The 26,437-nt window shown below is 43.9% G+C and overlaps 1 protein-coding gene across 5 annotated transcripts in view; it reads right to left on the minus strand.

The window, feature by feature from the left end:
- Positions 1-567: 567 nt before the first annotated feature.
- The window catches only part of IPPK (inositol-pentakisphosphate 2-kinase), a 62,095-nt gene continuing 36,225 nt past the window's right edge, over positions 568-26,437 (minus strand). For 2 of the 5 annotated variants that reach the window (XR_012424900.1, XM_005582249.5), the window contains exons 11-13: positions 25,858-25,960; positions 5,445-5,524; positions 568-2,068 (exon numbers count right to left, since the gene is read on the minus strand). Coding sequence is in view for 3 of the 5 variants with exons in the window: in XM_005582249.5 (XP_005582306.2) it covers positions 1,843-2,068; positions 5,445-5,524; positions 25,858-25,960 (409 nt within the window). In the remaining 2 variants the exon portion in view is untranslated. Of the gene's footprint in view, positions 2,747-5,444; positions 5,525-25,857; positions 25,961-26,437 lie in introns of all 5 variants that reach the window. The other 3 variants (XR_012424901.1, XM_015436582.4, XM_074017856.1) reach the window with 2 other exon arrangements.

Here is a 26,437-nt window from a genome sequence, read left to right on the forward strand (position 1 = left end):
ACCCACTGCTCAGGGGCTCCTCACAGCCCGGGCTGGTGGGAGCCAAGACCAGACAGAGTGGGGATCCACCTGTTTTCTCCCTCAAATACAGGCTGTTTTCACTGTGTCTAGTCCAGCCCTGTCTGGGCCCTGTGCTAGGCAATAACTCTTGCAGCCCTGAAGGACCTCGGGAGCCCAGCCCACCTTCCCATGGACTGGGGTTCCCTCTCATGTGCACTTGAACCCAGGACCCAGCATCCTCCACACACCATGACACTGGGCAAAATCATCCCAAACAAGGCTGCCCCAGCCCCAGCCCAGCAACAGTGAACTCCCTTGGGTCAAGACAGTACTCACAGCCACTCCCTCCACACTTCCCAGAGCCTGTGGCCCGTCTGTGAGCTCCATGCACTTCACTTAGGTGAGTCTCCAAAGCCCCCATCCCGGCACACAGGACCCGTGTGTATGAGACGGTGTCATTTGAAGTGAGAAGCAAACAGTAAAAGTGTCCAGTTGTGTAAGTATCTTTTTGCACCTCTGAGTGTAGAATTAGAATATGACAGAATTGAACAATAAATTCTAGAAGAGTTGCCTTGATTCAAACAAGTATAATTCTCAAGTTATCACAAAATTTCCCACAAAAATTTACAATCAGCAAAATAGTTTCCTTATTTCTCATGTATAATTTTCATATAATTCCATGGTTTCGCTAATATTATATGTTACAATAAGCCTCCATTAGTCCCTCAAAACGATGATATAAATAAGTCTGTACAACCTAGCATAGAATAAAAAACTGAAACCAAGATTCCCAACGTTTTTCATAGCAGCCGGGCACACTTTGGTGACCCCAACGAGAACCCTCTCGGCAGCAGCCAGGAGCTGTTCACCTTCCGGAAGCAGGGCCTGTGGCAGCCTGACAGGGAGAGGCCACGGGGCCCAAAAACTCAATGCGTCTCAAGGCAAACCCGAGGGAGGAACTCGGTCCGGGAGGAAGAGAGAACTCGTTCCTCAACCAGCCCAGACACTGGAGTGTCAGGAAAGCACTGAGCTGTTGGGGCACACATCCCAGCCCGGCCCCAGCAGCCCAGCCAGTCACAGCTCCACCTCCAACTTCTACAGCAGCAATTTTTAGTGGGAAAGAACAACTCATATACCCCTCATGTGAAAGATTAAATTGTAAAGCAAAAAAAAAAAAAGGTCAATGCTCGCATGAGTGGTGTCCATCCTGACCTGAGTCTTGCGCTCCCTGCTGCCCCGTGTGGAACCACGGGCTTCAGCACCTCCACAGGGACCCTGAGTCTACACTGCTCAGAACCGGCGTCTGCACGACCACGAGGTCACGCTCTGCAGCAGGGAACCACCTAAAAACCTGTGTTGATATGTGGCTTGCACTGAAAAGTGACCATGTAACTCAGCTGGGGAAAGTTCCAGTAGTATCCATGTTTTCTTAAAAGTTCAAACTGTAAAATGTATGTGACAATTCAAGTTTTCTATGTTAGGAGTCTGGTGGTAGCAGATCCAAACCTTGGGTCTTAGAATAAGGCTTTTAGCATTAGAGAATCAGACATGAGCCCTGGTTGGGAAGGAAGATCTATCCAGAAGGTCTTCCCAGGGCTTAACGGACACTTCCATATTAAGAGTGTGAGCAGCTTCCTGGGACACAGCATGTCCTACATTCCTTGTCCAGGAAGATGTTCCCAGTGCTCTTCAATTCCATGTCTCCAAGAGGCAATCCCACCTCAACAGGGGTTAAAAGCAAAAACATTCACAACCAAAGCTCACCCAACACAACAGAAAATAGCTCTATCATTCAACCTTCACATTCTGTGTTCAAGTTTCAAAGACACTGCAGGGAAAGGGTTAGACCTTGTGGAGAACTAACGTGCAATCTTCGCTTTCCTTGAACCGAGTCGACATCACGGCATTGTCTTTGGCACATACAGTCTTTGAATAATAGTTGACGATCTTGCCGTCCAGTTTATACTGATGCGGAATGCTCTCGTAGGGCTTGAGGTCAAGGTCCAGCACAGACACAGAGAAGGCAAACCTGGACCTCGATGAAGGAACGACAGGCCTTTGATCAGAGCTGCAAGTAAAAAATACCATTTCAGGATACACAAGCCTCCCATTCATTTCTCTCCCTCCCGTTCTCTCTCCCTTCCTTCCTTCTTTCAACTAGTATGGGTTTTTTTAATATTTTTCTTTGACTTCTGCAAAGTTAGATAAATCAATCTCTTTTAAAAGAGAAGTGAATGGCCTCACACCCCAGCTCACAAAAAGCACTCGTTCTGTGCATCTGTGCGTGTGGACAGCTGTCTGCGCTGGCTGTGTGCACCAGCACGCAAAGCTTCCTCAGGCCAGTGCACCCCACCATACCAGGCGAGAGAGGGTTAAAGGACTGAAAGATGGAAAAGTAATTATGTGGATCATGTGAGCAGTGTTCCCCCAGCCCAGTGGTATAAACGAACGCTGAAAAGTCCCTTTATCATGAGCCAAGTATTACAAAACCCAAGAAAAAGTAAAAAGTAGATCTGGCCATTCCAGCGCCAAATGGATGAAATGTCGACAAGCCGCCTCCTGTGCCTCTCCTGGCTGCTGAGAAACGCGGGCTCCTTTGGTTCACGTCTGAAGAGATCTGGTTTCTCATTTTATTCTCAAATTTTATCTTCAGTCCTTTGTATTTTGCTTCTCAGGGCTTAGTTTTGTGGTTTTAATAAACATCAGAAGTCATGTGCTTATAACAAGATGTGAATAATTATTTGCCCTGAAAAACACGTTTAGGATCACTCCGAGTGCTGAATTCTGCTGTGTGTCCCGCTTTTCATCTCAGGGCACACAGCACTCAAGTCACTGGCTAAATAAGTGACCTAAGCTCAGTTCAGTCCAAGAGAAGTATCCTGGGTTCTGGTGTCCCAATGTTTACTACTCTTCGAGATTTAGAAGATTTAGAAATCAACAAACCAAACCCCAACTTCAAAGGCTCCTGCCGAGGAGAGGAAATACTGATGAGCACGTCCCTGCTGTGAGTGACACTGCTCACCACGGCCTCGGCGCTCACTGCCACCTGCCCCCGAATCCTGTTTGTAGGAAAAACGAATCCCTGACTCAGCTGCTGGGGTCAGTAACTATTCTCGCCTGAAGAGTAAACAGCAAATAACTCGTTTACAGATGAAGGTCGTGAGCCTCCTCCAGAAGCTGGAAGGCGCCTGCAGCTCCCCCCAAGGGGCCACATTTTATTGTGAGAACCACAGAAGCCCAAGGCGCCCCTCGGTTCTGAGGCCTGAGACCCAAGCTTGGTGCACCTGGGCTGGAACAGTCACATCCCCAGCCCATGACTAGGGCTACATATTTTAAAGGACACCTCAATTAATTTCTCAGAAGCAGCACCTGACACGACCATGGGTGTAAAGACAGGAAGGATGTTCCAGGCAGCTCCCGGGGAGGGTCTGACTACCTGGGTCAACTACAAGCTAGCTCCATGGGAGCCAACGGCAGTGACCAGCAGGCACCAGCTCCTGACACAGAAATGCTCTTCTTCCTGTCAGCACCCCGGAGTTCAAGACTGGGCAAGAGGCTCCAGGGACACACATGTCGCTTTGTGCCACAAGTGTGCCCTCCAGCAGCCTTGGAGAATGAGGCTCAGGTGGCCTTCTGGCTGCAGGGGGTGCTGCCCTTGCCTGGAAGGCCATTCTCCAGGACACCGACCCGCTGGGGGTTGCCGGGAATCGGGGTGGAGAAGCCAAGGCCGCGCACTGTGTTTCAAATGGGAGGTCGAGAGGAGCAGCAGGGTTTAGGCACGGGAAGCCGTGGCGGCTCTCTCCACAGTTCCAAATTCCCAAAGGGGCAAAGCTCTGCAGCGACAGGAAGGCAGATCCAACTTGAGACATTTTCCTTTATGACAGGGCAGAAACAGTAGCACAGAGCTGGAGAAGCCTTTATTTTAGGGGGTGTAAGAAGTTGAAATGTGGTCAGTCTATCTGTGAGCTGTAAATTAAAGTCTAGGGATCTAAATTTAGTCTCAGGTCTACCAGACATCTCAAGATGCCAAGACGACTCATGAGAAATCCCAGCCTTGGCTTGTCCCTAGGCCTCTAGAGCACCACAGTCACTGGGACTTCACAGGTGCGGCCACTGTGCACACCTTCCTGGAAGCAGGCCCAGCCCCACATGCCATGTTCTCATGTTCTCGGAGGAGAAGCCTCTCTGAGATCCTCTCCTTTTGTTAAGAAAGGCCTGGCTAGAGTGCTTTGTGCCGGATGATTCCCGTTCCTTCACCCCAGGTCTAAGCCGTGTGGCTCAGCACTTCGGGACACACGCTCTCCTCCCAGTGTCGTTTCTGCTGAGCAGTTGGTTGTGAGGACCCGGGCCCTCCCCTTTCCCCGGGTGCTGCGTTTCCATTTTGACATCACTGACCAGGCATTAAGAGATTCCCAGGTGCTAGGCGAGGTGAGTAACACCTTTCACAGCCCACCTGAGCACCCCGCATCCCAGCACATCTCTGTTGCCCGGCTGCATCCTTGGTCCGGGGGCTGCTGAACAGTGGTATCCTTGTGGGTTTTCTCTCTTCGACCACCAGCAGCTTAATCCAGCTAAGGAATTCCTCATAACTTAGCCCTGTAGGTATTTCCTTAGGGGATAACAGGAGTTTTCAACTAAATAGAACCACCTTTTTTCTACTTCAGTTATGCCCTATCATGTTCCTCAGTATTTCATATTGGAAAGTAAACAATTCTGTGCCTGCCAGGGAACAGGAATCCTGGGAACTGTTTAGTTCAAAAGCACCGGGAAAATGAGTGGCTGGCAGCCAGCAACCAAGGTCATCTTGACCCAGGAACACATGTTAGAAGAATGTGGAACATTCCGCAAATACAGGGTGCAGGGTTTGGCACCCCTGAAGATCAGTGATGGAGATGCTGTCTAACGACGATGAGATTATCAGTTTCATCCTGAGTTCCCAGGAACAGTGAGAGGGGACTGAACAAAAACCAGTGGCATTAGGGAGAAGGCTGCGCACAGGCCGGTTATTCAGAGGAGGAAGCAGAAGAAAATGTGCGCCTCACAGGCTTTCAAATGACTATGGTAGTAAAAAGGCAGGTGCACCACACTGGCACCGTGGGAAACCAAGGAACAAGGGCCACAGGCACCCACGCATCTCAGGGACTGGCTTTCTTTGAGGGAATGGAATGGGCAGCTCACTGTCCACATTGTTTCTGAGCTCTTGGAGTATTTTCTTAGAAAACAGTAACTTTCAATGTAATAACAACCTTTTTAAGTTACTCTCCATAAATCTGTCTTTCGACCGAATTACAAGCTTCTAGAGGGCGAGAGCTGTAAGCCCCATGACGTCACGTAGGCCAAGGAGTCCCTAAGTATGGGGAAACCAGCTGTCCTATTAACAATTAACCAGCTGTCCATAAAACCCCGCGAGACCCAGGCTGCATGCCCTGCAGTGGGCGCCTCACCTGGCATCCTGCAGACAGGGGGAGAGCGCAATCATGATGGAGCAGTCCTTGGCAGTCATGGCGACGCGGTACTGCTGCACCTGCAGGGGCAGGAAAGATCAGCTCCAGGTCACACAGGAAGCCTCTGCCCCCCACACAACCCTCCTTCCCAGTAGCCAAGTGCGGGAACTGCTTCCTGCCTCAGAACCTGAGGGTGGGATTAGGAGCGTGGGCCACAGCGAGCAGGGGCGTCAGGAGGTCGCCCTGTGAGGGCACCTGGGCCAGCCCTCAGCCCCACGGGGCTGCTCGGAGGCCAGCACCGCCCCCTGACCTCTCACAGCAAGCGGTGTGGGACCCCAACTCCGGACCCTGAAACGGATGATCCGTCTTCAGCAAGGTCCCCACAGTCGGCCTTTGGAAGGAAAGGCAGTGAGCCACCTGAGCCCCGCATGTTGGCCACACTCAGAGTGTCGAGCGAGCATCACTCGACACCCGCGGGAAGGGTGCACAGGGTGTTCGGCAAGGCGTCACTTAGCACGACATTCCCTCCGGAACGTCACAGTCACCAGAGACAACTGCAGACGGCCACCCTTCCACAGGCTGTGTGTGTGTTAACTCACTCCACCCTCACAGCAGCCCGACAGGGCAGCTCGGCCGGCGTCGCGCTTTACAGACAAGCAACAGACACAGACATCACTTGTCCGTCGTCATTGGCAGGGCAGGGACTCAAACCCGGTACGCTGGCTCTGACATCTGCACTCTTCAACACATGCTCCAAGCTATGTGGGTCTGTCCATACAGACCAGGGACAGCTCAACACACACCACACTGTCAGGGCTGACACACGTAAAGCCATACACATGCTCACATGTGTGACGCAGGCAGGGAGGGAGGTGAAGGACGCTCACAGCTGTCCCTCTACAGAGCGGAATGTGAGGCACTCTCTCCCCTTCCTTCTTTGGACTTTCACATCTGGTTTGGATTGTTTTAGATTGCATAGCTCTCACTTTCACAAAAATAAACAGCTGTTAAAAAAAAAAAAGTAACTGGGCCTCACATGTCACTGGCCTCAATATTTCTACTGATGACAGACCATCATCTCCTGTCTCCCTTTTAACCGCTCCCCTCAACTGCATATAACCCGGAGGATATGGCCTTTGAAAACATCCAAGCTGCAGCTTCCAAAGGGCAGGACTGGGCGAGAGGGAGTGGGAAGAACCTCAAAGCACGGATTGAGCTCAGGCCCGCACACTGTTGTTGGGGCCTGAGAAAACCTTTCACAGCAGATGGAAATGAGCAGCTCCTATCCTTACACTCTACTCAGTTAGCTACGAAATCAGCTATCTCCCAGAGTACAGAAACACCCCAGTCCAAAAGAATTACTAAATATAAGAAAGAAGTGTAAAACATGTACTACATCCTTAGTGTACTGCAAAAGCCTTTCTAAGAGGCAAAACCCAGAAGCCATTAAGGTCTCTCAACATTTGAAAATGTAAAATTGCCAGGCGCAGTGGCTCAAGCCTGTAATCCCAGCATTTTGAGAGGCCGAGGCAGGTGAAACACCTGAGGTCGGGAGTTTGAGACCAGTCTGACCAACATGGAGAAACCCTGTCTCTACTAAAAATATAAAACTAGCCAGATGTGGTGGCGCAGGCCTGTAATCCCAGCTACTTGGGAGGCTGATGCAGGAGAATTGCTTGAACCCGGGAGGCGGAGGTTGCGGTGAGCCAAGATCGCACCACCGCACTCCAGCCTGGGCAACAAGAGCGAAACTCTGTCTCAAAAATAAAAATAAATAAAAATTAAATTAAATTAAAAAGCCTTAGCAGGGCCAAGTGTAGTGGTTCACACCTATAATCCCAGCACTTTGGGAGACGGAGGAGGGAGGATCACTGGAGCCCAGGAGTTTGAGACCCTATCTCAATAATAAGTCAATGAATGAATAAAAAGTTTTTATATAACACAGTCATAATTCAAAGGCAAAAGATAAATGAAAGACTGGGAGAAAATATTTGCAACATGTAACAGAGTATCAATGTCAGGAATATGTAAAGTGTAAGAAATCAATATGAAAAAACTACCCCCAAAAGTGGACCACATAAATTGACAAAAGGAATATATATATATGTGTGTGTGTGTATGTGTATATATATGTGTGTGTGCATATATATGTATATATATGTGTGTGTGTGTGTAAATATATATATATATGAAAAGATGTTCAATCTTACTAAAATCAAGGAAATGCAAATTATAACAATGAAGTATTTTCCAGGCATCAGATGGGGAGAATTACACACACAACACACACACACAGTCGGCCCTTGGTGTCTGAGAATTCCAGATGCAGAATCTGCAGATATGGAGGACTTAACTGGGGTACTTGAGCATCCTCAGATTTTGGTGTGTGTGTGTCATAAAATGAAGAGGTTAGACTTCCACTTCATGTAATGCGAGAATAGATAGTTGAGGCCAATAAATTGCAGAGGCCAACTAAAAAAGCTAGACAAAATATCTGCTTGAAGGCAGAGCTAACAAGTCAGGGAAGAACTGCTAGAATAGGGAAGGACAAAGGTATCTGGATCTGCTTTTCCAAGAGAGGGTAGTGATAATTCCACAGTTGACTGAGAGGAACTTTTAACCAAACTTCAGGGCTATGGGGACAGTAACCGTCATGACCCCCTTCTTTGGATTAGTACTCAAAATACTGCCCTTTTAAGAGTAGAAGTGAGGCCAGGTACAGTGGCTCATGCCTGTAATCCCAATACTTTGGGAGCCCGAGGCAGGCAGATGACTTGAGCTTAGGGGTTTCAGACCAGCCTGGGCAACATAGCAAAACCCTGTTTCTACAAAAATTAGCCAGGTGTAGTGGTGCACGCCTGTAGTCCCAGCTACTCAGGGAGGCTGAGGTGGGAGGATCACTTGAGCCCAGGAGGTGAAGACTGCAGGGAGGTGATGATTGCTGTGAGCTGAGATCGCACAACTGCACTCCAGCCCGGGAGACAGAGGAGACCCAGTCTCAAAAAAAAAAAAAAAAAAAAAAGAGTAGAAGTGAGCCAAAGTCAACAGGCCCTACCAGGAATTACAGTTTTACTTCAAAGAGACCAAACCATCAAAAATGAATTAAAATGACTCCAGCTGCTAGTGTTTCCCAGGCCTCTGATAGAAACAAACCTAAAATTCTCTCGAGGCCTATGATCCTAGGCCTCAAGTTACTTCTAAAATAATTGTTCAAATACAATTTCTAGCACACAAGCAAAACTATGCAGACACAAGGAGACAGGATGACATGAATGGAAACCAGCAAAAACAAAACCACGATGGGGGAGAAGGTCTGTGGGAAGCTACATACTCCACTTGATTTTGCTGAGAACCTACAACTGCTCTAAAAAACAAGTCTATTAAAAGAAAAAGGTGCCATTGAAAAAAGAAAAACCCACAATAGTAGAAAGAAACACACATGCATGGATTCCAACTATTGGAGGTGCCAGGCACACATGCTGTATCATGCTGTATCAAAGACAAAACTGAGAACTTCAGGGAGAACTGGAAATGATAAAAATGAATCATTCAGAGATTCTAGAACGAAAAAGATGCAGAAATAGACATTAAGAATTCAACAGATTAAACAGCAGAGGAGAAAAAACTGAAGACATGCAGGTGGATGGGGATAATTTCAATCAATGTAACAATGATTGACAGAAGACCAACTAGCATTTCTCCTAATTGTGGTTCCCCTTGTGGTGGTATAGCTAGGGTTACAAGGAGGGAACAGTTATCCTTGCTGTAGCTCTAGGTGAAGAACTGGCAAAACCAACGTTTGGCATACGCTGAGGGGCAGCTAACTACTATGGTCCAAAGAGTTTGAAGTCTCTTCCACTGTTTCTTCCAAAACACCTGCAATTCCCACAGTATTCACTCTTTTTAAAATGCAAATGTTATTTAGGAAGCATAACACTACCACATTAACTAGTTTTCTAAACCGAGTTGAGTTTTCTAAACCTGAAGATATGGGTTGGACAAAAAGAGGTAATAATTTGGGGTCAAGGAACAAGGCAGAGGTAAGAAAATGGGAAAGCTAAAGATACCAGATAAACTGGAAGACAGACCACAAGAACATACCCAGAATGAAGCATGGAAAGGATACAACCGAGAAAAGATAAAGCAAAGGCTACAAGACATAGAAAAGTAAGAGAATGTGTCCAACATACTTGTAATTAGAATCCAAAAGAAAAGAGGAAAAAGGCCACCCACAGTTGCTCACGCCTGTCCCAGCACTTTGGAAGGTCACGGCAGGAGGCCTTGAGTTTGAGAACAGCCTGGGCAACATAGCAAGACTTCATCTCTTAAAAAATAAAGGCCAGGCGCGGTGGCTCAAGCCTGTAATCCCAGCACTTTGGGAGGCCGAGACGGGCGGATCACGAGGTCAGGAGTTCGAGACCATCCTGGCTAACACGGTGAAACCCCGTCTCTACTAAAAAAATACAAAAAACTAGCCGGGCGAGGTGGCGGGCGCCTGTAGGAGGCAGGAGAATGGCGTAAAAACCCGGGAGGCAGAGCTTGCAGTGAGCTGAGATCCGGCCACTACACTCCAGCCTGGGCGACACAGCGAGACTCCGTCTCAAAAAAAATAAATAAATAAATAAATAAAATAAAATAAAATAAAATAAAATAACATTTTAAAAAGCTGGGCATGCTGGCATGCTTCTGTAGCTAGTCAGGAGGCTAAGGCAGGAGGATCCCGAGCCCAGGAGTTTGAGGCTATGATGAACTATGATCATGTCATTGCACTCCGGCCTGGGTGACAGAGTTAGACCCCATCTCTCACAAAAATTAAAATAAAGATAAATAAAACAGGAAATGGGCAAAAACAAGACAAAATTAAGGCTAATATTTTCCTAAAATGAAAAAAAGACATCAAGCCACAGATTCTAGAAAGCCTCCAAAAATATCATTTATACATACCATGAAACAAAAATTAAGAACTCATCACCAGCTGACCTACACTAAAGGAAATATTAAAGAGTGCTCTCCAGACAAGAACAAAATGATCCCATATATATATATATATATATATATATATATATACACACACACACACACACACACACTCAGAGATACAGGCCAGAATGAAGGGCAACGTGGGAAATAAATACATGGGTAAATGAATAATGCCTGTAATAAAAAAAATTAAGAATGTCTCCTTAAGTTTAAAATAATAAAATACACAACAACAATAACAATGGAAGTCAGGAGCAGCAGTAAAATGTACTCTAAGAACCTTGCATTGTCCAAGAAGAGGGTAAAAGTACTAAATAATATTAGACTTTAATAAGCCAACTGCTTGCTGGCAATAACTAAAATAACCACTAGAAAAAAAGTAAAGGCCTCTACAACTTCCAAGCAGAGCGGGGACACGGAATGATAAATAAAAAATAAGCCAAAGTCCCAGCTACTCGAGAGGCGGAAGCAAGAGAATGGCGTGAACCCGGGAGGCGGAGCTTGCAGTGAGCCAAGATGGCGCCACTGTACTCCAGCCTGGGCGACAGAGCGAGACTCCGCCTCAATAAATAAACAAATAAGCCAAAAGACTGTCCGAGAAGAGAAACAGAAACCTAAAATAGGTAAGAAAAATTTTTTTAAATTTAAGCTTTAGTGTAAGTCTAATAAAATAACAAAGACAGAATGTCAGAATGAATAAAAAACCAAACCCAATTATATGACACATTTTAAATACAAAAACAGAAGGTTAAAAATGAAAGGATGGAAAAAGATACATAGTGCAAATATGAAACCAAAGAACCTAGAGAAGTTCCATTACAATCAGTCAAAGGAAACAAAAAGTATAACCAGAGATAAAGGACACTTGAAACTGATTAAATGATTACATGGACATATTGTGTGATGGTAAAAAGAAAAAATAAAAATAAAAATTTAAAGGAAATGGTAAATGACACCAAAATGAACATTTTAATTCACCAGGAAGATGTAACAGTTCTAACTCTGAGGCAGCTAATAGCATAGCCTCAAGATAAGTAAGAATAGGCAAATTCAAAATTATCATGGAAAGTTTCTGGCCATACTGCTTACGGAACAAGCAGACAATATAATCATTACGATTACAGATCTGAACAAAACAATTAATTTAGCCTAATAGGCAGATTAAAATGCCATACCCAACGTTTGATAAGACACTACCTTTTCTTTTTTTTTTCTTTTTGAGATGGAGTTTCGCTCTTGTTGCCTAGGCTAGAGTGCAATGGCGTGATCGCAGCTCACTGCAACCTCCGCCTCCCAGGTTCAAGGGATTCTCCTACCTCAGCCTCCCGAGTGGCTAGGATTACAGGCACCCACCACCATGTCTGGCTAATTTTTGTATTTTTAGTAGAGACAGCATGTCACCTTGTTGACCAGGCTGGTCTCGAACTCCTGACCTCAGGTGATTCACCCACCTCAGCCTCCCAAAGTGCTGGGATTACAGGCGTGAGCTACCATGCCCAGCCAAGAAGACACTACCTTTTCAAGCACACATAGAAACATTATTTTTAAAAATTAATAAAGCCACAACAAATTTCAAAGGATCAAATGGCAATCTCAACAAATGCCACAGGATCCCTTAGACTCTATTCTCACTCCAATGTAATTTTGCTAGTAATCAATACAAAAAAGATAACAAGAACTCTCACATGCTTACTAATTAATTCCCTTCTAAATATTTCCATGAGTCACAGAAGAAATGTTCATTGTTATCAGAGTATATTTTAATTGAATATTGAAAGTACAGCTTGTGAAATGTGGCCAAAGCCATTTTTAGAGGAATATATAGCTTTAAATACACATTTTAGAACAAAGAAGGTGTTGAAACTTGGATAAGCATCCATATCAGGAAGAAGTTACAAAAGGAAAAAATTAGCCTAATAGAAAAAAGGAAATGATCAAGAATTAATCAAACAGAAAACAATCATACAGTACAAATGGATCAAAAGTTGATTCTTAGGAAACTAAACTCTTGGTGGGAATGATTAAGAGTGTCTTAGCCCCTTCAGGCTGCTATCACAAAATGCCCAAAACTGGAAGCTTATAAACAACAGAAACTTACTTCTCACAGTTCTAGAGGCTGGGATGTCCAAGACCAAGGCACTAGCAGATCTGCTATCTGGGGAGAGCCGACTTATCGACAGCCCTCTTTCCACTGTCACCTCACATGGTGAAAGGGGCTGGCTTGCGCTCTGGGGTTTCTTGTATAAAGGCCTGAATTCAAATCATGAGGGCTCCACCCTCATGACCTAATCACCTCCCAGAGGCCCCACCTCCTAACACCATCACCTTCAGAGTTAGGATTTCAACATATAAATTTGGCGGCAGGGCAGGAGGGTAAAACATTCAGACAGTAGCAGAGAGGGAGAGAAATCAAGTATCAGACATCTGCAATAAAAGAGCATACTTCAGATCCTATAAAACATGACAAGATAATAAAATAATATTGCCCAACAAATCATATGCCAAAATTCTGAAAACAGAAAACAGAAAAAATTTATAGAAAAATGCAACTTACTAAAATTTGAAACTTTCCTTCAAAGACAACTAGGGGGCCTAGCTGGTTTCACATCTGATTCTACAAAGCATTTAAGTCAGAAATAATACCATTCCTTTGTTTTTTGTTTTTTTTTTTTTTGAGACAGGGTCTTGTTCTGTTGCCCAGGCTGGAGCACAGTTGTACCATCACAGCTTACCTATAGCCTTGACCTGCAGGGCTCAAGTGATCCTTCCATCTCAGCCTCTCAAGTAGGTGAGACTACAGGTATGCATCGCCATACTTGGCTGATTTTTTATTATTTTTAGTATAGACGAGGTCTCACTATGTTGCCCAGGCTATTCTTGAACTCCTGAGCTCAAGTGGTCCTCCCACCTTGGCCTCCTTTCAAAGTGTTGGGATTACAGGCGTGAGCCACTGAACCCGGCCGTTGTTAATCCACCTCTTCCAGGGAACAGAGAAAGAATAAACAGACGATCTTTTAAGTGTTTTATGGGCAGGCCTAGGCCTCGACACAAGGCTGAACACAGACAGTGCGAAAAGAGAAAGCACAGTTCTTATCACTCATAAACATCTGCAAAAATCCCTAAACAAAATATTAGCAAACCCAATAGCATCATACAGAGAAAGAACACATCACAACAAATTGCGCAATTCACCACATTAACAGAAAATATTTTGATCATATGATCATCTCAATAGAAATAGAAAAGGCATTGATAAAGTTCAACATCTGCTCCTGATTTTTAAAAATCCTCTTAATAAATCAGGAAAAGAAGGGAACAAACGTTTTTAATCTGATGTCAGCCACTTAAGGAAAAACAAAAAAAACCTACAATAAACAATTTACTTGATGGTAAAATGCTTTTGAGATTTGGAACAAGACTAAAATTCATACTCTCACAAATTAACTATATAAAGTGAAGTAAAATAAAGAAGTGAAAGGTATAAATATTGGGAAGGGAAAACATCAAATTCACAGACTATGATTACATATAAAGAAAATCCAAAAGAAACTATAATCGTTAGGATTAATATAAGTGAGCAAAGTTGATGTATCCAAGGTCAAAACAGAAAAACCAGTTTCATTACTGCATAATCAAACAAACACTTTTAAAGTAAGATCTTTTTAAAGATGCCATTTACATCTAAAACCATCAAATAACGTGAAATTAATATAAGACCTCTCTGAAGAGAACCATAAAACATTTTTATCAGAATAATGTATATATAAAAGTTTAAATGTCCATGTTGGAAGACTCAGTATTCTATAGATTTCAACACTCGTCATTATTTTAATGCTACACCATGAAAATCTCAATGGCTTTTTTTTTTAGTTTTTAATTTTTGTGGGACAGCAGTTTGTTTGTGCTTTTCCTGCAGAACTGAGTGAGGTGATTCTCAAATTCATGTAGATATGCAAAAGGTTGAGAACAGCCAAGATATGCTTGAAGAAGACAGAAGGATTTGTCAGATATCAAGGCTTGTTATGACTCGATAGTGTTCATAATTGCATGATGCCAGGAAAATTCCATTTGAAAAGGAAATAAAACCCCACCTCCTGCCATTTCAAAAATCAGTTTCAGACAGTCACCCAACAAAATGTGAAAGATAAAACAACAAACTTTTTTTTTTTTTTTTTTTTTTTTGAGACGGAGTCTTGCTCTGTCGCCCAGGCTGGAGTGCAGTGGCCTGATCTCAGCTCACTGCAAGCTCCGCCTCCCGGGTTCACGCCATTCTCCTGCCTCAGCCTCCCGAGTAGCTGGGACCACAGGCGCCCGCCAGCTCGCCCGGCTAGTTTTTTGTATTTTTTAGTAGAGACGGGGTTTCACTGTGTTAGCCAGGATGGTCTCGATCTCCTGACCTTGTGATCCACCCGTCTCGGCCTCCCAAAGTGCTGGGATTACAGGCTTGAGCCACCGCGCCCGGCCCAAAACAAACTTTCTAAAGATACAGTAGGAAAATATCTTTAGGACTTTAAGGCAGAGAAAGACTTCTTAAATGGGAAAAAGACTGGTAAATTAGGCTACCTTAACATTATGAAGCGTTCTTATAAGGACTCCATTAACAGTCAAAAGACAGGCTACATAGTGGGAAAAGATACCTACTGGACACAAAATTGACAAAGGGCTTCTATCCAGAACATACAAAGAATGCCTTCAAATCAGTAAGAAAAAGACAACTCTATCAAAAAAACGAGCAAGAGACTTAAAGTGTGACTTAAATAGATCACAAAAGGAAAAATCCAATAAACATATTAGAAGGTACTTAATCTCATCACGAGATACCACTACACACACACCAGAATGGCTGAAATTCAGAAGACCCAAAACTAAGTGTAAGAGATGGTGCGGAGCACAGGTGACTCCTAACCTGTTGCAGGGAACATAATCAGGTAAAACTGTTTTACAGTAGCTACTAAAACTAAGTATACTCACCCCTGTGGCCCAGAAATCCCACTCCTAGGGATATATCCAAGAGAAATGCGTGCACATGTACACAAAATCTGTGCAAGAATATTCTTAACGGCCAAAAACTAGGAACAACCCAAATGTTCATAAAACAGCAGAACAGGTAAATTGTAGTACACTAAGTCCTCACTTAATGTCATCACTAGGTTCTTGGCAAACTGTGACTTGAAGCCAAACAATGTATAACAAAACTAGGCCAGGCACAGTGGCTCACACCTGTAATCCCAGCACATCGGGACGCAAAGGCGGGAGGACTACTTGAGCCCAGGAGATGGAGACCAGCCTGAGCAACATAATAAGACTGCATCTCTACAAAACATTTAAGAAATTAGCCAGGCGTGCCGGGCACAGTGGCTCACACCTGTAATCCCAGCACTTTGGGAGGCTGAGGCGGGTGGATCACAAGGTCAGGAGTTCCAGACCAGCCTGGCCAACATGGTGAAACCCCATCTCTACTAAAAAATACAAAAATTAGCAGGTGCTTGTAATCCCAGCTACTCAGGAGGCTGAGTATTGCTTGAACCCGGGAGGCGGAGGTTGCAGTGAGCTGAGATCGCACCACTGCGCTCCAGCCTGGGTGACAGAGCAAGACTCCAGCTCAAAAGAAAAAAAAGAAGGAAATTAGACAGGCGTGGTGACACATGTCTGTGCTTCCCAGCGACCTGTGAGGCTGAGGTGGGGGCATCACCTACCTGAGCCCAGGAGGTCAAGGCTGCAGTGAGCCATGATCGTGCCAGTGCACGCTAGCCTGGACGATGGAATGAAACTCTGTCTCAAAAAAAAACAAAAAAACAAAACCATTTTTTTCTCATTATAATAAAACAACATTGAACAAAATGATGTTATTTGAGGACCTGCGGTATAGGTCACTTCACTCAAAGTCACAGTTTCCAAGAACCCGTCAATGATGTTGAGAAAGGACTTACTATATATCCATTCATGGATCGCTCTAAAGTAAATAGAAATGTGGCAGTGGGTGCACTAGCAAAGGTGAATCTCATAAATGTTATACAGAGCTAAAAACAAACAAACAGAAGACACGAGCATATACAGCATGATCTCGTATGTCAAGTTCAAAAACAGGACTGACTAAACTACAGGGATACAAGTCAGTACAATAGTTAACCCTGGGAGGAAGGAGAAAGGCCTGGTTGGATGGGACAACAGGAATTCTGATCGCTGCCAGTGTTCCATGTCCAAATATAAGTCGTGGTTCCATAACAATTTTTACTTTGTGACAAGTCAGTGGGTTGTATATTTTTTTCTGTATTTGCTGTTACTTCACAATGATTAATGAAGCAAAAGTTTAGAAAACTAAAATAAAAAATTTAAGTATTCGTAATATCTAGTGTTTGCAAGGGCATGGGGAAACTGTCTTCAATTGTTGCAAGAAGGAATATAATTAGTAAAATCTTTTGGGGAGGACAATGTGACAGGATCTATCAAAAATAAACCCTGCAACTTTAAATCTAAAAATCTGTCTTACAGAAATGCTACGTTAAGTGCACAAAGGTAGATGCACAAACATGTGAATGTCAACATTAATACCAACAAATTAATATCAACACCTAAGTAACTAACAATCGTGTGAACACACTAAAGAGACAGGATTATGGAGGACATCCAACAGCCCTTCTACAAAACAACCAGATCCCTGAAACCGCTCCTTTTAACGTATTGTTGGGCTTACATAAGGTAAGGAAAATCCCTAACTGAACTCCCTCTCTTCTCACCACCCACCCACAAAGAGCTGCAACTAGAGTTTTGAGCATGAAGCAACTGGGAAGGCTGAGCTGTCCTATAGGACACTGATTCTAGCAATAAACAACAGGGTAGAGGATCTATCTAAACCAGAGACTCTTCTCCTTTGCCAAGGATCCCTATCCTCTCTGGAAGAAGGCATCCCCTATTTGGGTCTCCAGGATTCCTGTAGATTAAGATCAAACAAATCAACAAGGCAAACAAAATCAAGCATGGCAACATGGATGAGTCAAACAAAATAAGAGATTTTTCTTTTTTTACCACCAAGGTTTTATTGTATCTGACATCAGAATATAAAATAACTTCATAAATTGCTTAAAGAAATAAAAGATAGAACTTTGAAATAGACAAGCCACAAGGAACTAGCAAAAAATATGAAAGAGATGTGAAAACAAACCAAATGGAACTTTCAGAAATTAAAGATAGAACTACTGAAATGGGGCCGGGTGCAGTGGCTCACGCCTGTAATCCCAGCACTTTGGGAGGCCGAGGAGGATGGATCACAAGGTCAGGAGATCGTCGAGACCATCCTAGCTAACACAATGAAACCCCATCTCTACTAAAAATACAAAAAAGTAGCCAGGCGTGGTGGCAGGCGCCTGTAGTCCCAGCTACTTGGGAGGCTGAGGCAGGAGAATGGCATGAACCCGGGAGGCGGTGCTTGCAGTGAGTCAAGATTGCGCCTCTGCACTCCAGCCTGGGCGACAGAGCGAGACTCCATCTCAAAAAGAAAAAGAAAAAGAAAAGAACGACTGAAATGGAAAACTCAATAAACAAGTGAAATGGCAGATTAGACACAGCTGAAGAAAGAATCAATGAACTGAAGATAGAGCCAAAAAAAGAAAAGCACCTGGAATGTAGCACAAGGAGACACAGAGATTAAAAATATGAAAGAGCAGTTAAGATGTGTGGAAGATAAAATAAGGTTTGACATACGTCAAATTAGAGTCCCAGAAGAAGTGAATATAATGGAGAAGAGAAAATATTTGAGAAAATTACTGAGAATTTTTGAGAACTAATAAAAGACATAAATCCACAAATAGAGAAAGCATAACATACACCAAACAGGAAAAATAAAAAGCACAGCACATCCAAATTACATTGCACTGAAATGTCAAAAGGACAAGAAAGAAGGACAGAAGACCTTAAAAGCAGCCAGAGAGGACAGACAGATTACCTACTGAGCAAGTACACACTAACAAAAGACATCTTAACAGCAAAAACCAGATGTTGTATGAAACGTTTAAATGCTATAAAGAAAAAAAAAAAACCCAGAAATCAACCCCTTCTGTGCACCCAGAAAAAAATTAGTTTCAAAATTGTGGCAAAATATAAATATATTCAGATACAGAGGAATTTACCAAAAACCCTTCACTAATACAGCTTCTAAAGAATATTCTTCAACAAGAGGAAGAAAAGTATAAATATCTGTAGGCCAATAAATTAGACAACTTAGATCAACTGAACACTTCCCTAAAAAGACACAAACTACCAAAACTGACTTAAAAGCAGACAATATGATTAGACCTATAACAAAGAAAATGAATTAAAAATCAAAAAACTATCCACAAAGAAAAGCCCAGACTCGGATGGCTTCACTAGTGAATTCTGTCAAATATTTAAAGAAGAATTAACACCAATCCTTCTCAACTTCTTCCAAAAAATAGAAGAGGCTGGAACACACCAACTCATTCTATGAGGCCAGTGTTACACCCTGATCCCAAAATCAAAGATACTACAAGAAAATGAAACTACACACTAAGAATATGGATGTAAGAATCCTCAATAAAATAATCAAAAACTGAATCCAGCGACATATAAGAAGGACAAGACACCATGGACCAAGTGGGATTTAGCCCAGAAATGCAAAGTTGGTTTTAACATCCAAAAATAAATTTATGTGATACACCACATTAACAGAATAAAGGACAAAAACCACATGATAATCTCAAATGATACAGAAAAGGCATCTAACAGAATCCAACATGCTTTCAGAATAAAAACACTCAGCAAATCAGGAAGAGAAGGGAACTGCTTCAAACTGATAAAGGAATTGACAAAAACAGCTAACATCACACATGATGATGAAAGACTGACTGAACACTGTCCGCATAAGACCAAGAACAAATCAGGGATGTCTACTCCTACTATTTTCATTCAACATTGCTCTAGTCAGGAAATTACACAAGAAAAATAAATCAAAGGCATCCAAATTGGAAAGGAAGAAGCAAAACTCTCTCTATTCACACATGATCTTAAATAGAATCCTTAAAACATCCATTAAAAAACTATTAGAACATACAAACTCGGCAACGATGCAGGCTACAAGATCAATATACAAAATCAAATTGTATTTCTACACCTGATTACACCTGTAATACGCAATCTGAAAATGGAATTCAGAAAACAATTCCATTTACAACAGCATTAAAAAGAAAATATTTTAGAAATAAGTTTAACAAAGAAGCATAAAACCTTAGTTTGACACTCTGAAAACTAAATAATAATGTCAAAAGAAAACCAAGATCTAAATAAATGGAAAAGCATCCCATGTTCATAGATCAAAAGACTTACTGCCCAAGGTGACTCAAAGATTCCCCAAGTCCCTATGAGAATCCCAGCTGGCTTCTTTGTAGAAGAAGCTGATTCTAAAATTCATATGGAATTACAAGAGGCTCCAAATAGTCAAAACAATCTTGAAAACAAAGATCAAAGTTAGAGAACTCACACTTCCCCATTTCAAAACCTACTAAAAAGCAGTAGTACTCAAGACAGGGTACTGGCATTAAGTGCAGACATATAGATCAATGAAACACAACTGAGCATCCAGAAATAAACCCAGACATCTATGGTCAACTGATTTTCAAAAAGGATGTTAAGACCACTCAACGGGGAAAGAATAGTCTCCTCAACAAATGGTGCTGACCAGGTGTGGTGACTCACAACTGTAATCCCAGTACTCTGGGAGGCTGAGGCAGGCAGATCACCTGAGGCCAGGAGTTCAAGACAAGCCTGGCCAACATGGCAAAACCCTGTCTCTAGTAAAAATACAAAAAATTAGCCGGGCATGGTGGCGCATGCCTGTAGTCCCAGCTACTGAGGAGGCTGAGGCAGGAGAATCACTTGAACCTGAGAGGCAGAGGTTGTTGCAATGAGTCGAGGTCGTGCCACTGCACTCCAGCCTGGGTGACAGAGAGAGACTCTGTCTCAAAAAAAACAAAGGTGAGACAACTGTATATCTACATGGAAAAGGCTGATGTTGGAGCTGGGCATTATGGTGCACACCTGTAGTCCCAGCTACAGGGGCAGTTGAGGCAGGAGGACTACTTGAGCCCAGGAGTTTGAAGCTGCAGTGAGCTACGAACACACCACTGCACTTCAGCCTGTGTGACAGACCAAGATTCTGTCTGAAAAAAAGAAGAGTGATGTTGGACCTCTACCTGAAATCACGTACAAAATTAATTCAGAATGGATCAAACACCTAACTATAAGAGCTAAAACTATAAAACTGTTAAAAGGGAACATGGGAAATCTTCATGCCCTTAGATTTATTTAGCAATGAATTCCTAGATATGGCACCAAAAGTATGAACAACCTAAGAAAAACTAAACTGTACTTCAACAAAATTAAAAATGTTTGTATATCTAAGATATTACCAAGAAAGTAAAAAGACAACAGAATAGAGAAAATATTTGCCAATCATGTATCTGATAAGGGTCTAGTAGCCAGAATACACAAAGAATTCTCAACAAGATAAATGACACTATCAAAAAGTGGGCAAAGGGGGCTGGGCACGGTGGCTGACACCTGTAATCCCAGCACTTTGGAAGGCCAAGGTGGGTGGATCGCTTGAGCTCAGGAGTTCAAGACCAGCCTGGGCAACATGGTGAAACCTTGTCTCTAACAAAATACAAAAAATTAGCCAGGTGTGCACTGTAAGTGTGCACTTATAGTTAGCCCCAGCTACTCAGGAGGCTGAGATCGCACTACTGCACTTCAGCCTGGGTGACAGAGAGAGACCCTATCTCAAAAAAAAAAAAAAAAAAAAAGGTGGGCAAAGGATCTGAATAGACATTTCTCTGAAAAAGATCTATAAGTGGGCAACAAGCACATGAAAAGATGCTCTTAGTCTTCAGGGAAATGCAAATCAAAACTACAAGATACCACTGCCCACCCTCGAGAACAGCTAAAATCAAAAGGACAGGTAATAACAAGCGTTATTGAGTGTTGCTGAAGATGTGAAAAAAATAAACACACCTTTATACACTGCTGGTGGGAAGATCGAACCATACAGCAATTTTGGAAAAGTCTGCCCAGGTCCTCAAAAATTTAGACATAAAAGTGCCACTGGACCTAGCAATTCCACTCCTAGGCATATTACCTCAGAAAAGTGAAAACGCACGTCCATGCAAAAAAACCTGTACCCAAATATTGATAGCAGCATTGAGGATAACAGCCAAAAAGCAAAAACAGCCCAAATGTCCATCAATGGATGAATGGATATGTCCACCCCATGGACTATTACTGAGCCATGGAAAGGAATGAAGTACTGATCATGCTACAACATGGATGAACCTTGAAGACATCAGGCTAAGTGAAAGAAGCCAGCCACAACAATCACACATTCAGTGACTCTGTTTATAGGCAATATTTGGAAGAGACAAGTCTACAGAAAGCAGACAGGTGGTTGTTTAGGGCTGGGGATCACGGGGAGACAATAGGATGATGGCTAAAGGATACAGGGTTTTTACTGAAGTGATACAAATCTAAAATCCACTGTGCTGATGGTTGCACTTATCTTTCAATACAGTGAAACCACTGCACTGAACACTTTAAGTGGGTAAACTGTATAGTATATAAATTACATCTCAATAAAGTCACAGAAAAAAAGGAAAATGGAGAAAGATCTAAGCTCCAAGAATGTTAGGCAGTGATAGGGAAAACCACATGGATAAATCTAAAAAAAACCTGTGTAAAATAATACCCTAAATTATGACTTAAAAAAAAAAAACCAAGACAAACAGAATACAAAACAATACCGCACATAAGTTTGGAGAGATAACTGGAATTAAGTGTCCCAAGTCCTTATATTGTGTGGGGACTCGGAGTATGAAATAACTGATTAGACTTTAAATATGCAGGATCAAACAGGACAAGACACCAAAAAAGGGAAACAGGACTAACTTCCAAATACATAGAGCAAAAAATGGAATAAAAAACTAATAAGCAAAAGTACACAGAGGTCAGAAAACTATGGGCTGGGGGCCAAATGCAGCCCACCACCTCCTGTTTTTGTTTTCCTGGAACTCAGCCCCACTCATGTTTTCTCCATGGATCCTTGTGAGCTACAGTGGCAAGGCCGGGTACCTGCAACAGGGACCAGACATTACAAATGTCTGCTGAACCCTGCTACCAGATACTACACAACAGACAAAAGCAAGAGTTACTGGGGGCTTCGGTCTCCTGAGCACTGAAATGAAGACAATATTCCCTCTTTTCCTCAGAGGTACATGGTTCAATTTTTTTTTTTTTTTTTTTTTGAGATGGACTGTCGCTCTGTCGCCCAGGCTGGAGTGCAGTGGCGCAATCTTGGCTCACTGCAGCCTCCGCCTCCCAGGTTCAAGCAATTCTTCTGCCTCAGCCTCCTGAGTAGCTGGAACTACAGGCGTGCACCACCATGCCTGGCTAATTTTTGTATTTTTAGTAGAGACAGAGTTTTGCCATGTTGACCAGGCTGGTCTCAACTGATCCACCTGCCTCAGCCTCCCACAGTGTTGGGATTACAGGCGTAAGCTGCCGCGCCCAGCCTACAGGGTTCAATTCGATAAACAATATCAGTGCAAGAACTTCTGTGTAGGAAGGAATGTCCTCAGCCTACTCCCCAGCTTCAGCTTCACAATTACCCTCTTCAGGTTCAATTACCAGAAGCTAACTTCCTACAAGAGAAAAAGCAGGCCCTTCTATGACAGCACGGAGAGTCCTCAAGCCACGTTTCTCCCACAAGTAACATCTTGCAAAACTACAATATCACAGCAAGGTGAGTGATGCTGATACAATCCACAATCTTATTCAGATATCTCGGGTTTTACATATATGCAAGTGTGTACGTGCGAGAGTGTGTGTGTGATCACACGTAGGTTCATGCAACCACCACCACAGTCAAGATACAGAACAGTTTGGTCACCATAAGGATCCCCTGGTTTGACCTTTTATAACCACATCTACCTCCCTTGCTCCTCCTTGCCAACCCCTGGCAACCACTCATCTTTGTCATTCAAGGATGTTATACACACAGAATCATTTAGTGTGACCTCTGGGCATTGGTTTTTGTCACCAACAAAGTCCCCTGGAGATCCACCTGGGCTGTTTAGCAAGAGTCCGTTCCTTTTTGGTGCTGAGCAGAGTTCTGTGGTATGAATGCACGGTCTGTCTGACCCGCTGGAGGTCACCGTGGAAAGACTCAGGGGCGGCTTCCAGTTTTTAGCTGTTACAAAGAGAGCTGCTGTGAACATTTCCGTACAGGTTTTTTGGTGAGTGTCAGTCTTCATTTCTCTGGGATAAATGCCCAGGAGCGCAAGTACAGGGTGGTTGCATGTTTAGTGCGTAGGAACCTCCCAAACTGTTTTCCAGAGTGACTGTGTCCTTTCCATCCCCATCAACAACAGATGAGAGATCCAGTTTCTCTGCACCTGTTGGTGGTGTTTCAATGCCTTCATTTTAGCCATTCTGTTAGTTAAGTGACGGTTGCTTTAGCTGCTTATAAGACTACATTTACATACAAGGTTAGAAGATTAAAGTAAAATTAAAAAGTAAACCATACTTATTTTGTGGAAAACTGAAAAATATAGAAATACATAAAAAAGGAAATAAAGTCCTGTTTCTTTTCTTGGGAAAAACCCGCCATGCTGCTGTTTATTATACCTAAATCAACGCACCCAAGTGGCAGGCAGCACGAGGCAGGTGCCCTGCTTTCTTCTCACCTGGAACCCTCCTCACCAGGGTGACAATTCTGCCCTGGGCCTCTGCTAACATCCCTGTGGCCCTTCGCGTCAGAGGCTCACCTGAGGCTCTACCAGGCATCCTCAGGCCTCCTCAAAACATTGACAGCTGCAGCCCCACTAAAGAAAGCACCGAGGACTCTTTCCCAAGTGTGAGCCACGGACACGTCAACGGGACAGGGGAAGCGGGTCCCAGGGCTCCAGGCAGCAGCACACGCACACGCAGTGGGGAGCACCAGCTCGCTCCAGAACAGGTTTCCTCACTGCTTATTGTCCTGTGAAGGCTTTGGCAGCCTAGTACAGCCTATGGGCCTCTCTCAGAATAACTTTTTTTTGAGATGGAGTCTCGCTCTGTCACCCAGGCTAGAATGCAGTGGTGCAATCTCGGTTCACTATAACCTCTGCCTCCCAGGTTCAAGTGATTCTCCTGCCTCAGCCTCCCAAGTAGTTGGGACTACAGGCGCCCGCCACCACGCCCGCTTAATTTTTTGGTATTTTTAGTAGAGACAGGGTTTGCCTGTGTCAGCCAGGATGGTCTCGATCTCCTGACCTCTTGATCTACCCACCTCGGCCTCCCAAAGTGCTGGGATTACAGGCGTGAGCCACCACGCCCAGCCCAGGATAACATTTTTAAACGTGTAATATAAAATACAGGTGGCAAAAATGTAAAATGCCAATTTTTTTTTTTTTTTTTTTGAGACAGGGGCTTGCTCTGTCCCCCAGGCTGGAGCACAGCAGTATGGTCACAGTTCCCTGCAGCCTTGACTGCATCCTCCTGCCTCGGCCTCCCAAGTAGCTGGGACTCTAAGCACATGCCGCTATGTCCGGCTAATTTTTGTATTTTTCTTTTGCAGAGATGGGCGTCTCACTATGTTAACCAGGCTGGCTTCCAACTTCTGGTTTTAAGTAATTCTCCCACCTCAGCTTCCCAAAGTGCTGAGCCAAAATATTTTTAAAAACAAATGTATTCCATACTAATATGCAACATTTCATGCAGTGATGAATAAACCACATCTCGAAGCGTCTGCAGCTACAGTGTGAGACGGAAAGTCTGTTTTTTTATTCTCTTAGTGGCAAAGTCCTGGGTCCTGATGAACCCACAGGCTCATTGCCACCTTCGTAATGGAAAGAAATGCTAAATTCCAGGTACAGCTTAGTGAAAATGAAGATGCCATTTTTTTCCTATCCAAGCTCATGGAGCTCTGAATTTCACAGACCCAGGAAGTGCAGGGCCAGTCCTCTTCCCTAAGAGACCCCTGCAGGCTGTCCCTTGGCCTCGGTTCTAAGGGAAAGAAGCTGCCCGCATCCAGCCGGGGCAGGGCAGAGACACAGGTGGGGTCCCAGGGCCCTGGCGAGGGCCTTGCAGCAAGGGATGGTTGGCAGAGAGCCTGTTACGGGCTGCTGAGAAGGCACGCAGATGGACTGCAGATTGGCCGCCCCTGGGGCCTGATCCCACCAGGAACGGGCCAGGGCAGAATTCAACCAAGGGAAATTCCCCTTAAAACCTAAATGTACCACCACCTGCCCCGGTTCATCTGGGAGAAACTTCAGCCACTTTGTTTACATCCCAGGTTTTCTGCTTTAAACCTCAGGGGTAGGTAATGGGAAAAAAAAAATTAGTGCTAAGAATCTAAGCATCACACAACAAGTTTTTGGATGGGTCTGCCAACCTTCGTTAACGCAAAGGCCACTGTCCCGTCATCCTCGGTGGAAAGGTCAAGCAGCTTCTGGTAAAATGCTTCATCATAAGGCCCATCTATTTGTAAGGTTTTTCTGAAGAAGAAAGCACAATAAAAACAGGATGACAACGCCGCACAGAGGTTGTTTCTTAAACTGCTAACACAGTCTACAAAGCCCAGCACCACTAAACATCACACATTTTGTTTTGAAAAACACCTAACAGATCTATCTCCCTCATGTTAAACATCAAGGTTTTAAACAGAACTTAGCAAGACCAGAACCAGGGAGCCTTGAAGCTGAGCCTTCTCCTGTTCATGACAAGTAGCATCCTGAGTCAGAGACACAAGTGAATTCCAGCGAGGAAGGAAGAGGATCCTGGCCCCGACTGGACACCGCGGGTGTGGACCCCAGTGACTGGCACCGAAAGCCCAGGACAGAGGCTCGGCTGACACAGAAGGGCCTGCAGGATGCTGCTCAGCCGTGGAGCAACACTGCCCTCTGCAGGCTCGTCTCCAACCTGGGGTTTCGAATTAGCAGGCTCACAGATGAGCTTTCTTCTCCAGAAAGCGG

This window comes from Macaca fascicularis, chromosome 15 (genome assembly GCF_037993035.2).
Source record: "Macaca fascicularis isolate 582-1 chromosome 15, T2T-MFA8v1.1".
NCBI lineage: Eukaryota > Metazoa > Chordata > Mammalia > Primates > Cercopithecidae > Macaca > Macaca fascicularis.